At 42.6% G+C, this 14,234-nt stretch overlaps 1 protein-coding gene across 2 annotated transcripts in view; it reads left to right on the top strand.

Annotated features, from left to right (window-relative positions):
- Positions 1-14,234, top strand: part of ttc8 (tetratricopeptide repeat domain 8) — a 54,246-nt gene that overhangs the window by 17,549 nt on the left and 22,463 nt on the right. For both annotated transcript variants that reach the window (XM_072568397.1, XM_072568396.1), the window contains exon 3: positions 9,880-9,943. In XM_072568397.1, the coding sequence (XP_072424498.1) occupies positions 9,880-9,943 (64 nt within the window). The remainder of the gene's footprint in view (positions 1-9,879; positions 9,944-14,234) is intronic.

Below are 14,234 nucleotides of genomic sequence, written 5' to 3'. Positions count from 1 at the left end.
TGGAATGTCGGAGGCTGAGGGGTGACCTTATAGAGGTTTACAAAATTGAGGGGCATGGATAAGATAAATAGACAAAGTCTTTTCCCTGGGGTGGGGGAGTCCAGAACTAGAGGGCATAGGTTTAGGGTGAGAGGGGAAAGATATAGAAGAGACCTAAGGGGCAACTTTTTCACGCAGAGGGTGGTACGTGTATTGAATGAACTGCCAGAGGATGTGGTGGAGGCTGGTACAATTGCAACATTTAAGATGCATTTGGATGGGTATATGAATAGGAAGGGTTTGGAGAGATATGGGCTGGGTGCTGGCAGGTGGGATTAGATTGGGTTGGGATATCTGGTTGGCATGGACGGGTTGGACCAAAAGGTCTCTTTCTTTCCATGCTGTACATCTCTATGACTTTATAATAAAAACATAATTGATTAGACCCTCTGCATGTGACTCTTATACCTAAGTAATAGGTAATCCAAAACTGTATAAACTAATTAAGGTAGAGAGATCATAACAATTTATCAAGGTGATGGTGTCAAAACAGGACAATAAGGAAGATTTTACAGATACAGATGTGTGGTGGGGTCATATATAGCGCGACATGAGCTCAGGGTTAGGCTATCAGTTTCTGCTTGGTGATTCTGCATTGTTTTGTATCTCAAAGGCCACCTTAGAGGATGGTTATCCAAAGATTGGAGGCTGAATGTCCTTGACAGTCAAGTATTATCTGACTTGTAAGGGTAAGAAGAGTTGAATGCATGGTTGAGGAGCTGGTGCATGGGAGAAGGGTTCACATATTTGGATCATTGGAATTCCTACTGGGGTAGAAGTCCCCTCTATGAGAAGGACAGATTGCACCTGAATTGGAAGGCGACTAATATACTGGCAGGGAAATTTGTTAGAGCTGCTTAGGAGGATTTAAACCAGTAAGGTGTGGGGTAGGAGCCAGGGAGAAAGTGAGGAGAGAGATCAGTCTGAGACTTGTACATTTGAGAAAAGGAACAAGTCAAACACTCAGAGTAGACAGGTACAAAGCAGAGAACGAGGTAAATAAACTATTTATTTCAATGCAAGAGGCCTACCAGAAGGCAGATGAACTTCGGGCATGGTTAGAAACGTGGGACTGGGATATAATAGCAGTTACAGAGACATTGCTCAGGGATTGACAGGACTGGCAGTTTAATATTTCAGGATACAAATTCTACAGGAAGGATAGAAGGGAGGGGGGGGTGCAAGAGAGGAGGGGGAGTGGCATTTTTGATTAGGGATAACATTACGGCTGTACTTAGGGAGGATATTCCTGGGAATACATCCAGGGAAGTTATTTGGGTGGAACTGAGACTTCAGAAAGGGGTGATTACCTTATTAGGATTGTACTGTAGACCGCCTCACCCACCCCCTAGTAGTCAACGGGAAATTGAGAAACAAATTTATAAGGAGATCTCAGTTGTGCGACTGTACAGGACATTGGTTATGCCACTGTTGGACTATTGTGTGCAATTCTAGTCACCTTCCTATTGGAAAGATGTTGTGAAACTTGAAAGAGTTCAGAAAAGATTTACAAGGATGCTGCCAGAGTTGGAGGATTTGAGCTATGGGGAGAGGCTGAATAGGCTGGGGTTGTTTTCCTTGGAGCGTGGAGGCTGAGGGGTGACCTTATAGAGGTTTACAAAATTGAGGGGCATGGATAGGATAAATAGACAAAGTCTTTTTCCAGGGGTGGGGGGAGTCCAGAAATAGAGGGCATAGGTTTAGAGTGAGAGGGGAAAGATATAAAAGGGACCTAAGGGGCAACTTTTTCCACATAAGAGGGTGGTATGTGTATGTAATGAGCTGCCGGAGGAAGTGGTGGAGGCTGGTACAAGTGCTACATTTAAAAGGTATTTGGATGGGTATATGAATAGGAAGGGTTTGGAGGGATATGGGCCAGGTGCTAGCAGGTGGGACTAGATTGGGTTGGGATATCTGGTCGGCATGGACGGGTTGGACCGAAGGGTCTGTTTCCATGCTGTACATCATTATGACTCTACCTGTAAGAATAATAGGGTGGTAATGGTAATGGATTTTAACTTTCCAAACATAGACTCGGACTGTCATAGTGTTAAGTGTGTACCAGAAGGTGTCAGTGGGGGAGCACTAATGGGGGCCAGTGGCCATGATTCTATTAGTTTTAGAATAGTGATGGAAAAAAGTTAGACAGGATCTTTAATGTATTTAGAGTGGAAGCTGAGGTAGTGCAGCTTGCCACATCATGAAAGGAAGAGAGCAAGCTAGAAAGTTGGTATTATGAAGGAAGACATTTTCAAAGCTTGGGCTTGGAGAGCCTAAAGCCTACCACTAATGGTAGAGCAATTTTGAATGCAAATGCCCATGGAGGAGTGCAAATATTTGGGTTATGGAGAAAATTAGGATTTGGAAGGGGAAGGCCCTCGTGTGATTTCAAAGTAAAGATGGGCATTTTTAAGTCAAGATATTGTTTGACCAGGGACAAATGTAAATTGCTGAGTACAGAGATGGGAATGATAGGCGAGAGAGGGTGGTGGAGGGTTGTTCCTCAGATTGGAGGTCTGTGATCAATGGTGTGCCACAAGGATTAGGACTGTGTTCATTGCTTTTTGTCATTTTTTATAAATGATTTGAATGTGTATGTGGGAGGTATGGTTAGTAAATTTGCAGATTAAACCAAAGTAGGTGATGTACTGGACAGTGAAGAAGATTGTGTCTCAGAATATAAGGGGACCTTGATCAGATGGGCCGAGGAGTGGCAGGTGGAGTTTAATTTAGGTAAATGTAATGTTGCATTTTGGTAAGACAAACCAGGCAGGCCTTATGTAGTTAATGGTAGGGCCCTGGGGAGTGTTGCTGAACAAAGATACCTAAGAGTGCAACTGTGTACATCATTGAAAATGGAGTCATAGGTAGACAGGGTGGTAAAGAAGGCATTTGGCATTCTTGCCTTCATTCATCATAACATTGAGTCTAGGAATTGGAATGTTATGTTGTGACTATACAGTCACATTGTGAGGTCACTTTTGGAATAAGCATACATTTCTGGCTGCCCTTCTACAGCAAGGATGTTGTTAAGCTTGAGAGGGTGCAGAAAAGATATACAAGGATTTTGCCAGGACTGGAGAGTTTGAACTAAAGGGAGAGCCTGAATAGATTGGACCTCTTTTACTCACTGGAGCATCAGAGACTGAGGGCAAACCTTAGAGGTTTATAAAAATCATGAGGGACATGGATAGAGTGAATAGTCATGGTCTTTTTTTCTAGGGTGGCAGAATCCAAAACTAGAGGTCAGAGGGTTAACTTGAAAGGGGAAAGATTTAAAAGGGGACCTGAGGGATATCTTTCTCACACAGAGGGTGGTTAGTGGGTGGCACAGTGGTTAGCACTGCTGCCTCACAGCGCCAGAGACCCAGGTTCAATTCCCACCTCAGGCGACTGTGTGAAGTTTGCACATTTCTCCCCGTGTCTGCGTGGGTTTCCTCCGGGTGCTCCGGTTTCCTCCCACATTCCAAAAAATGTGCAGGTTAGGTGAATTGGCCATGCTAAATTGCCCGTAGTATTAGATGAAGGGGTAAATGTAGGGGAATGGGTCTGGGTGGGTTACGCTTCGACGGGTCGGTGTGGACTTGTTGGGCCGAGGGGCCTGTTTCCACATTGTAAGTAATCTAATCTAATGTATGGAACAGCTGCCAGAGGAAGTGGTGGAGGTAGGTACAATTACACATTTTGAAAGACACCTGGATGGGTATATGAATAGGAAAGGTTTAGAGGGATATGGGCCAAGAGCTCACAATGGGACTCTGTCAGTTTGGGACATCTGGTCAGCAAGGATAATGGATCAACCAATGGATCTGTTTCCATGCTGTATGACTCTACAACTCAATGGACAGCAAATACTGTTCTAGAGACATAGGCAGCTAAGGTTTGGGTGATGTAATTTATGGAGGGTAGAATGTGGGAGACAAGCCAGTAGTGTGTTGGAACAGTGAAATCTGAAAGTAATGAAGGCATAAATCAGGGTTTCAAGCAGGAGCCTAGAAGAACACAGCAAGCCAGGAAGCATCAGGAGGTTAAGGTTGATATTTCAAGTGTAACCTTTCTTCAGGGCTGGGGGTTGGTGCAAGGGGAGCTGCAGATAAGCAAGGTGGCGGGGGTAGGGTGGTGAAGTGGGGATAGGTGAAGACAGGTAGAGGGTATGACTTGGTTGTCAATGGGAGGAATGAATCCGGTAGGTGGCTGGGAAGAGTGGGAGGGGGAGGGGCTTGGAAGGGAGTCAGAGGAAGGGAAGGGAGTTATTTGAAATTTGAGAACTCCATGTGAATCCTCCAGGCTGTAGACTGCACAAGTGGAAGATGAGGTGGTGTTCCTCCAATTAGCTGTTTGGTTTGTTGTGGCAATGGAGGAGGCCAAGTATGGTCATGTCGGAATGGGAAGGGGGAAGGAAAATGGACGGTGACTAACCGTTTACATTTGGTCTCCCCGATTGTAGAGAAGACCACATCGGGAGCACCTGATGCAGTAAACTAGGAGAGGCAGGGGAACTTCTGTCTCACTTGGAAGGAGGTGAGGGGGGTGGTGTGCCAGCATGTTTTGCTCTTTTCTGGTTGCAGGGGAAGGTATATGTAAGCTCGGGGGGGCGGGGGTGGGGGTTGGTGGGGAGAATGGCACAACCAAGGACTGGTGAAGGGAATGGTCCGTGCATAAGGCAGAGGGGTGGGAAGGGGTAAATGTCCTTGGTGGAGTTGGTGGAAACGTTTTAAGGATGATCCGAAAACTGGTATGTTGGTAGGTGAGGACAAGAGGGACTCTGTCTTTAATGTGTTTGGGAGGTGGAGTTGAGAGCAGTGGAACGGGGAATGGAGGCGGTGCGGTGGAGGGGTGAAAAACACCATGTTCGAAGTAGGTGAACATCTGGGACTCTCTGGAGTGGAATGTCTCCTCATCTGAGCAGATGTGGTGGAGGAATTGGGATGGAGTTCTTGCTGGATACTGGCTGGAAGGAGGTGTAGTCCAGGTAGGTGTGAGCGTCTTTGGGTTTATAGTAAACGTCTGTCTGGAGACTTGCTGGAGATGGAAATGGAGAGGTCAAGAAAGGGGAGGGAAATGTCAGAGATGGATCAAGTGAATTTGAGGGTGAGGTGAAAGTTGTGGGTAAAGTCAATGAACTGCTTCAGTACAGCCTGGGTGAAGGACACTGCACCAGTGCAGCTATCAGTGTAATGGTGGAAGAGTTGGGGCACAGTGCCTACGTGGGCAGTAGTAATAAATGAGGGTTTCAGCATTAGATGAGCTGCAATAGAGGCAAAGGTGATGTTGAAGGCATGGAAATAAACAGTTCCTTTCTGATGGCATAACTGAATGGAAGGTCATTTGAAACATGCTATCAAGGTTGTAGATAGACTGGCTCTCCAGATGGGGAGAGAGAAAGAGAGGGTTGGTAGCTAGGGAATAGAATTTGGTGCAAGAACTGAAAACAATGGCTTTAGTTTTTCTAATATTTCAATTGAAGGAAATTTCTTCTACTCCAATTTGATGTCTGACAAGCAGTCTGAATTTGTCATTGCTATTAAAACTCAATGGGTGGTGATTTAATCAGCATATATTTTAAAACTAACACAAAGGTCACTGAGAGGAAGGCGTCTAGATTTAGAATAGGAAGGAACATGACTAACTCCTTAGTGGATACAAAGAAGTGGTTCAGGGTAAGAAATCATTGCAAGTTATTTACTTAATCTTGGGCAGAGGTTAAGAATGGAATCAAATGATGACAGTCCCAGCAAATGAGCAATATTGGAGAGGTATTAGAGGAGAATGCTACAGGTCAAATATGACAAAGACTGCAGGAAAGAAGGTTTACCTTTTTCACAATCCCATTAGTTTAACATGTTTAACATGTACTGTTTTCTGGTACTATAGTAATAGAAACATGATTGGAGGGATTCAAATGTGGAACTGTAGGAAAGATAATGGATTTGGGAGACAGCAACATGTTCAAGGACTTTGAATAGAATAGGAAATTGCTGTTGGGATGGTAATTTGCTAGACCAGAAAAGATTAATTGAGGAGAGTAGTGATAACAACAGATTTAAAGACAAGATTGACAACAGTTAATGTGAGATTGTCTACAACATCTACCAGCATGGAGGCCAAAAGGCTTGATGATCAACAGTATAGTGGGAATAGTGGTTAGCACTGCTGTCTCACAGTACCAAGGATCCCAGGTTCAATTCCAGCTTCTGGCGACTATCCGTGTGGAGTTTGCACATTCTCCCCACTTCTGCATGAGTTTCCCTGGGGTGCTCTGGTTTCGTCCCACAGTCCAAGTATGTGCAGGTTAGGTGAATTAGATTAGATTATTTAGAGTGGAAACAGGCCCTTTGGCCCAACAAGTCCACACCGACCTGCTGCAGCGCAACCCACCCAGGCCCATTCCCCAACATTTATCCCTTCACCTAACACTACGGGCAATTTTTAGCATGGTCAATTCACCTCACCTGCACACTTTTGGACTGTGGGAGGAAACCAGAGCACCTGGAGGAAACCCACGCAGACACTGGGAGAATGTGCAAACTCCACACAGCCAGTCGCCTGAGGTGGGTATTGAACCCAGGTCTCTGGCACTATGAGGCAGCAGTGCTAACCACTGTGCCACCGTGCTGCCCATGCTAAATTGCCCATAGTGTGCAAGGATGAAATAGGTTAGGTGCATTAGTCAAGGGAAATGTAGAATAGCAAGGCAGGGGAATGGATCTAGGTGGGATGCTGTTCAAGGGGTGGTGTAGACTTGTTGGGTCAAATGGCCTGTTTCCATACTGTAGGGATTCTATGATTTTATGAGGATTAAAAGAATTAGAGATTGGTCTCATCAGCAAAATAAGCATGTTAGGGCATAAGCGGAGATGGAAGCAAATGTTGAGTTCCAGGCTAGCAAAGGAGAAGGAGCTTTTAAAGAAAGGCAGAGGTGGGTACTGCAGATTAGAGTCAAGATTAGAGTGGTGCTGGAAAAGCACAGCAGTCAGGCAGCATCCAAGGAGCAGGAATATCGACGTTTTGGGCAAAGGCCTTCATTAGGACTGACTTGCTGAAGGGCTTTTGCCCAAAATGTTGATTTTCCTGCTCCTTGGATGCTGCCTGACTGCTGTGCTTTTCCAGCACCACTCTAATCTTGACCATATCCTTTATGCCTGTGTCTCCTGGACTTGAGGGAGTAGAGATAAAATGCTGGAGAGAGAGAATGGGTGTATTGGGCCTTCCTTGAAAATGTAAGTCAATAAAGCAAGAAGTACACACTGTAAAAGTGGAGTTATATTAAATTTGTCCATGATAATATTTAAACTATAGTTTGAAGTACTGTGACTTGGTTTGAATGCAATAAATACGTATGTCTGGATTTTGCACTTGCACTGTTCACAGAAATTTCTTGAGTCCGTTTCTGAGCACTCAAGTATGGAAATTCAGAAGTTCCCAATGATATTTCTGCAATATGCACTGTTAAAAGGCATGTACGTGAAAATCTTTGGAACTTGCTTGAATTAATATAAATGCCCCCTCCCCCTTTAGCCATGCTCTAAAAAGGTGTGCCCTAACGAGTTTTAAGATGCCCTGTTGAATGAAGTATGACTGGATTTTCAAAGTCCTACTAAATTCTTAAGTAATTTTGAGCAACCTCTCTGGACTTGAAAAACAGTTAAAAATATGTGCTCTGTCAGATTTCTCCATTATGATTTAAAGATAAATTCCATAGTTTAAGTTTGACATTTCAGATGTCTCCCTTTAATCCCATGGGTATGCCACAACTTTCATTTTAATCTCTATCCAATATCTTTAACAGTGAAGGATAACCAGTGTTTTTCACTTTCTAGTTAGCTTTCTCTGACTCCATTTAATTACATTTGTTTCTCAGCACAGGAGATCCCTTGTAGCTAACACTGGGATCGAAGTAACGTTGGGAAGAGAAAAATTCACACCATTGAGATTGTTAGGTTTTTAAGGGGTGTTTTCTCCAAAGTAAATAGTGAATGCTGTTACTTCACTACTGGCTACAAAATCTAGAACAGATAGCCATCAAGCCTTTACAGTGCAAACAGGATGATAGCCGAGAGGAACAACCCCAGACACAGAGACTTTCTGTTAGTGCAGTGAAAACCTTAAGTGACTAACTTTAATTGGCAATATCAATTGCCTTGTCTTGGAGCATCTTCCCGAGAGTCTTTCCTTTAATATCATTTGAAAATGAAAGGTTAAGGAAAAGTTACATAGAGTTGCTAGAGCATGGAATACTTTGCACAGATAGTGGTTGATATGGGGGCCCCATTGCCCGTTTATCTGGGGAATCATGAATAAATATTTTAAAGTTGAGAAGATGTGAGGTGAGCTGAAAATGTGTTGCTGGAAAAGCGCAGCAGGTCAGGCAGCATCCAAGGAACAGGAGAATCGACGTTTCGGGCATGAGCCCTTCAGGAATGATTCCTGAAGAAGGGCTCATGCCCAAAACGTCAATTCTCCTGCTCCTTGGATTTTGCCTGACCTGCTGCGCTTTTCCAGCAACACATTTTCAGCTGATCTCCAGCATCTGCAGTCCTCACTTTCTCCTAGAAGATGTGAGGTGATTCATTTTGAGAAAGCTAACAAGGGAGTATAGGTTGAATGGTAGGACCCTAGGAAGTAGAGGATCAAAGTAACTTTGGGGATGTCCGTAGATCCTTGCTGGCAACAGGACCTGTAGATAAGGTGGTTAAGGAAGCATTTGGGATAATTACCTTTTATTAGTCAAGGCATTGAATACAAGAGCAACAAAGGCAACAATGGAGCTGTATATTAAAAATTTGTTTGGGTCACTGCTGGAATACTGTAAGTTCTGGTCTCCACACAATAGGAAGGATGTGATTCCACTAGAGAGTGCAGAAGAGAATAACCAAAATGTTGCTTGGATCAGACCGACTCAACTATAAAGAGAGGCTATATCGGCTGGGATTGATTTCCTTAGAGCAGAAAAGGCTGAGCAGGGATCTGATTGAGGTGTACAAAAGTCTGAGGGACATAGATAGGAAGAAACCTTTCCCCATCGTAGAAGGGTCAGTAACCAGGGGACGTTATATTAAGGTAAGGAGCAGGAGGTTAAGAAGGAACGTAACAATTTTTTTTCACCAAGCAGACTTTGGGTGTTTGGAACTCACTGCCTGAAAGGGTGGTAGAAATGGAAACCCTTGTCATTTAAGAACTATTTATATGAGCACTTGAAATCCCGTGACATACAAGTCCATGGTAAAGAGCTGGAAAATGGGATTAGAATGTTTGATGACTGCAGACATAATAGGCCTCTTTCCATGCTGATAAATGCTATGACTCTTAAGATGCAGAGATGTGAATATGGTGGCAGTATTTGTTTTGGATTACTCTACCTAAGGAGGTGGAACAAACATGGACCTAATTACCACCTCCTGTGCTAACACCAATTGAATCGGAACATCAGTGCTATTTTCTTTTTATGGTTTGAATGTCTGATCAGAAAACTAGTAGCTACACTGAGATGCCAGCTTTGACTGAATGGAGAGGACTGAAACTTTGCTACTTCTAACTCTGTGGTATAAGTGGTACTACTGAACCATGGACATTTATCTTTGATATCTCTTGTTTTATCTTTATTCCCACATACATTATTTTTATTTATTTTATAAAAGGTGTTATTTTCACATATTTGTTGATTACTGCAATTCAGAATGTGATTTTTTTTTTCTCTTTTTTGTTGAATGAAGAATATTTTTATACCCAATTATTATTTGCCCATGATCATATATTGAGTTTACACAATGGAACTATATTTGGATTTTGAACTTGATTTCTTAGATATCTATCTAAAACTTTTTTTCTCCCCATTTGCAGGACCGGGAACGTCTTTAAAAATGTCAGGAATCAGTCAAGGAGGAGGTCCTAGCCCAGCTGTCAGGTATTAAGAGCTTTAATGACAATCTTCTTGATGCTGAACTCCAAGGCTGCGGTGATAGTGTTTCTACGTCTGAGCCACAAGACTTTGGTTCAAGTCCCACCTGCTTCAGAGCTATGTCATAACATGTCCGAACAGTTTGATTTTCAAAAAGGTTTTTTGATAGCTTAATGATTAAATGCAGAATGCTTCAAAATGCATTATAACTAATGAATTTATTTCAGAAGTGCAGGTATACATGAATGTCAGTTGATGATGCAAGTTTATATTTGGCTGTTGTAATATTTTGGTGAGTTTAGTGTCTGAATCAAGGAAGAACAATTATTTGTGAGACTCTCCAAACTAATCGATGTAAAATCCAAATATTGAGTTTTCTTTTCCCCAAAAATAAAACCACAACTACTCCCAATGACTACTTATTGCTCTGTTTACTGAGTCTAGATCATTTTGTTATAGTTAAGCAATCCCTGAACTTAATATCTGAATTTACTCAGCTGAGATAATATTGAGGTTTAACCAGTAAAAGCCTATGAGAAAATCTGTTTTGTCCTGCTTGGCCAACCATCCATTACTTTGGTTTATTAGCTTGGAGGGTTAAATAGAACCTGGTAGAAGAATGAGCCTTAATGACAGATCTAACCACATCTTCAAATAGTAGCAGTTCAGTTTTCTATGGCCATGAGCAATAATTACATAATACACTTTTTAAGATAATAGAGAAGGAAATACATACGGTGAAAACAAGGGTTAGTTAGTTGAGTAAAACTAGTATTGTGGAACTATGAATAGAATTTGGGAAAATATAATGAACAACAATATTGGCCAATAGCCAAGTATATAGCAGTGTCAAACATTTTTAAAAGTTCAGCAGCATGCAGGAAAATACAATATTTCATCATTTTAATAGTACAGAACCTGAAAAATAAACATCTTGTTAAATCTCTTCTCCTCTTCTTGCATCATCATCAGGCTATTTTGCAACAACACCAATTCAAAGGGAAAATCAACATTTCTACTGCATGAGAGGAGGATACTGATTGTTGGCAGAAGTATTGCCATGGAGAATGCACCCAATGTGATTAACAGTTAACAGCCAGGCTTTGTTTAAAAGTTTAAACCAGGCAGGTTAACTGGTTAGAGCATAGCCCAGAGGAGTGAGCAAGTGAATGTCTACCACCTATTTTGTTGAGTTGAAACAGACACAGTACATATATGTTCTCTCTGCCTGCAATTAACAAGCCTTGTGTATCAATAGATGTAGCTCCCAGTACACACTTGTGCACCATTCTGCAGTCCTGACTGACAATCCTAAATTGATTGGCTATGTAGTTCTTTGTCAGCCAAAAGTAAATTAGGAAGGCAAAGATAAACTAAGTGTCAATTTTTGACAAGTTTCATGGAGCCTTTCCCTCCTTGAGCCCAAGCAGGTTTTCTCTACCTATTTTCTGCAGCATTCCTGATTAGCTGTCCACCACAACCTTGTACTTCCGACTCTACCGAGAGGGAAGATTTGTCACTGGTGGGACCTCCTTGGATTTTGGGCACAGGAGTTATTTTTAACGCCTAGCCATGTGTCAGGTAAAGCACTGCCAACCAGCAACAGTCCTTCACCATGCAACTACAGGGTATGGAATTAGGGTGAGAGCGGAAAGATTTAAAAGGGACCAAAGGGGAAACCTCTTCTTGGAGAGGGTGGTGCACGTACGGAAAGAGCAACCAGAGGGAGCACTGCAGGCTAATACCATTACACCATTTCAAAAGGCACCTGGATAGGTATATGAACAAGAAGGCCTTCGGGTCAACTACTGGCAAAGAAGACTAGATTAATTTCTAATAGCTGGTCGGCACAGACGAGTTGGATTGGAGGGTCTGTTTCCATGATTTACATCCCTATGACTGTCATGAGTGGGGAACTACAAAGAAGCACTTTTCTCAGGGCATGCAGGTGGCACAATTAACACCCAGCATAGATTAATTATTTTCATTGTTCAGTGCGGAGCCACCATGTACTGGAAAGTCTTCAAACCGTTGAAAACGTCTTTTTAAAATTTATTAACAGCCAAAGAAAATGGTAAAAACAAATGAGCTGCATTTCTTTCCATAAACAGGGACTGCTTGCTTATCAAGCAGCAACAAATTTACAGTCAGTGATCACTGTATCTACATCAGACTTATTGGAACAGGGTGTCAATTAAATGCTGTATGGCTTGTTCAAACTGATGCTGCCTTATTCAATCATGCTGAATGTGATGCTCTCCTGCTCAATGTCCTCATCTTCCTCCCAACTCATCAACCTCCATCATAGCCCCTCTTTGCCTGCATCACTTGGGGAATGTTGTCTTTAGGACTATTGTCTGCTCCATGGTTGCCCTGGTCAGAAAATAGGCTGCATTGTTTCCATGTTTGGTCTCAGAGTGTTGTATGACTGAGTCATCCGCTATGATTGCCGGGGATAAAGCATGTCACCCAGTAACCATGGGGTTCAGGAACATGGAAAGTTCCTCAGGATATAGGCATGATGGCAACCATCAATGTGCCTGGCACTGACTTCTAAGATACAGTACCAGTGTCACAGATTACTTGAAAATTGAACTAGAATCCTTTCCTGTTCACAAAATAAGCTGTGTTATGATATGACGCACTCAATCCGATATGTGTGCTGTCTACACCATCCTGCACCTTGAAGAAGCCAGCTATATTGACAAAATTTATTGTCCATGCTGCAGCATGACCTTATCTTGTGTAAATAAATGAATGCAGTATAAATGCAACTTGTGCCAGATTATAATAGCCTTGACACATTTGTAAATCGAGAGCCATGAGGTCTTCCACACGTCCCCCATGAATCCTTGGAAGCAGCCAGATATATACAAGTTTAGTGCAGCTGTCACCCGGATTGGATAGCCACCCATTCCTCCAGGTCACAGATTGAGCAGTTTGTGTAATTCAGTGTCCCGAAATGACATAAATTTGCAGCAACACTGTACTCACTCGGCTAGAGGAAATAACAACATTAAGGACAATAAGAGTCTGAGCCTCCCCCACATCTTGAGACTTCTAGCTGTAATTTCTTCATGTTTGGCAGCTGCTGGAGGTTGCTACTGATGTTTCACTTGCTGGTGCATCTGTTCCTCCTTCATTTCTATGCTCCTTTGTAGCAACAGTGATGTTAAGCCTTGCAATAGATGGTTCCATTGGTTAGATCTTCAGTGAACACATGTGGATCCAATAATGTAATCAGTCAAGAGTAGAGTGGTGCTGGAAAAGCACAGCAGGTCAGGCAGCATCTGAGGAGTAGGGAAATCGACATTTCGGGCAAAAGCCCTTCATCAGGAAATTTCTGACCTAATCTCCAGCACACCCACCACCAATAATGTAATAACCAGTGATATGGTCAAGATTGCTTCTGACCAGGGTGTGTATCCCATGTGATTTATCACTGTATGCATTTCATATGCAGAGTGTTATCATAAATAACTTCAACTTGTATCATGAAAATGCCTGATTAAAGCAGTTAGTGTTTGAAGGGCCTCTCATTGTTCACAAGTTGAGTGCGTATGCTCAGACATGAAAAGAAAACATAACTACAAAGGTGAAAAGTGCAAAATAAGACCATGCAGAGATGCTGTGAGCAACAAAGTGAGGAATCCTGAAGTACAACCTGATCAAATAGATGAAATGGGTCTTTTCCTTGTGCACAAAGTGTCCTGGCCGAAACACAATGATAGATGCTGGTGCACTCAAATGAAGCATTCAAGTGCAAAACTGGGTCAGAAATGTACTGTGGGGGTGTAGTGAGTCTGGTATGTGTCCAATGCCAATCACTGTGGATGAGGGGTGTAGGCAGTAACTATCGATTGTGCCCTGAGATGTTGGTAACTGCTATCCAAGGTGGAGGCCTGGAGGAGTAAGCAGTGGTCTGTACACACCAGGCATCCTTTCTGACGTTTGTGTCAGGAATTGTTTGAGTATGTGACTAGGAAACTGCATATCGGTGAGGTGAGGTAAGGTAATTGCATGTGCTTAGGCCTCTTGCCACTCCCTAATGAGGTTCTTCCCTGCTGTTCAGAACTTGGCTGGGGAATCAGACCATTTTATTCTAAAAATTGACAATTTCATTTCTGCCAGTCCACTCTATTTTCTCAACTGACCCAATGTCTACATCACTTGGGGGCTGGGACTATGAAATTAAATTTTCAAGGATCTTATAATAAACTAGCAAAATATTTTGCACACGTTTCTTTTAAATAAAGAAGGGTTATGTCGGGAGTAGAGCCATTGAGGATAGGGGTAA

The sequence above is a fragment of the Chiloscyllium punctatum genome, chromosome 4, assembly GCF_047496795.1.
Source record: "Chiloscyllium punctatum isolate Juve2018m chromosome 4, sChiPun1.3, whole genome shotgun sequence".
In the NCBI taxonomy this organism is placed as follows: Eukaryota; Metazoa; Chordata; class Chondrichthyes; order Orectolobiformes; family Hemiscylliidae; genus Chiloscyllium; species Chiloscyllium punctatum.
This window is presented reverse-complemented; position numbering and strand designations above follow the sequence as displayed.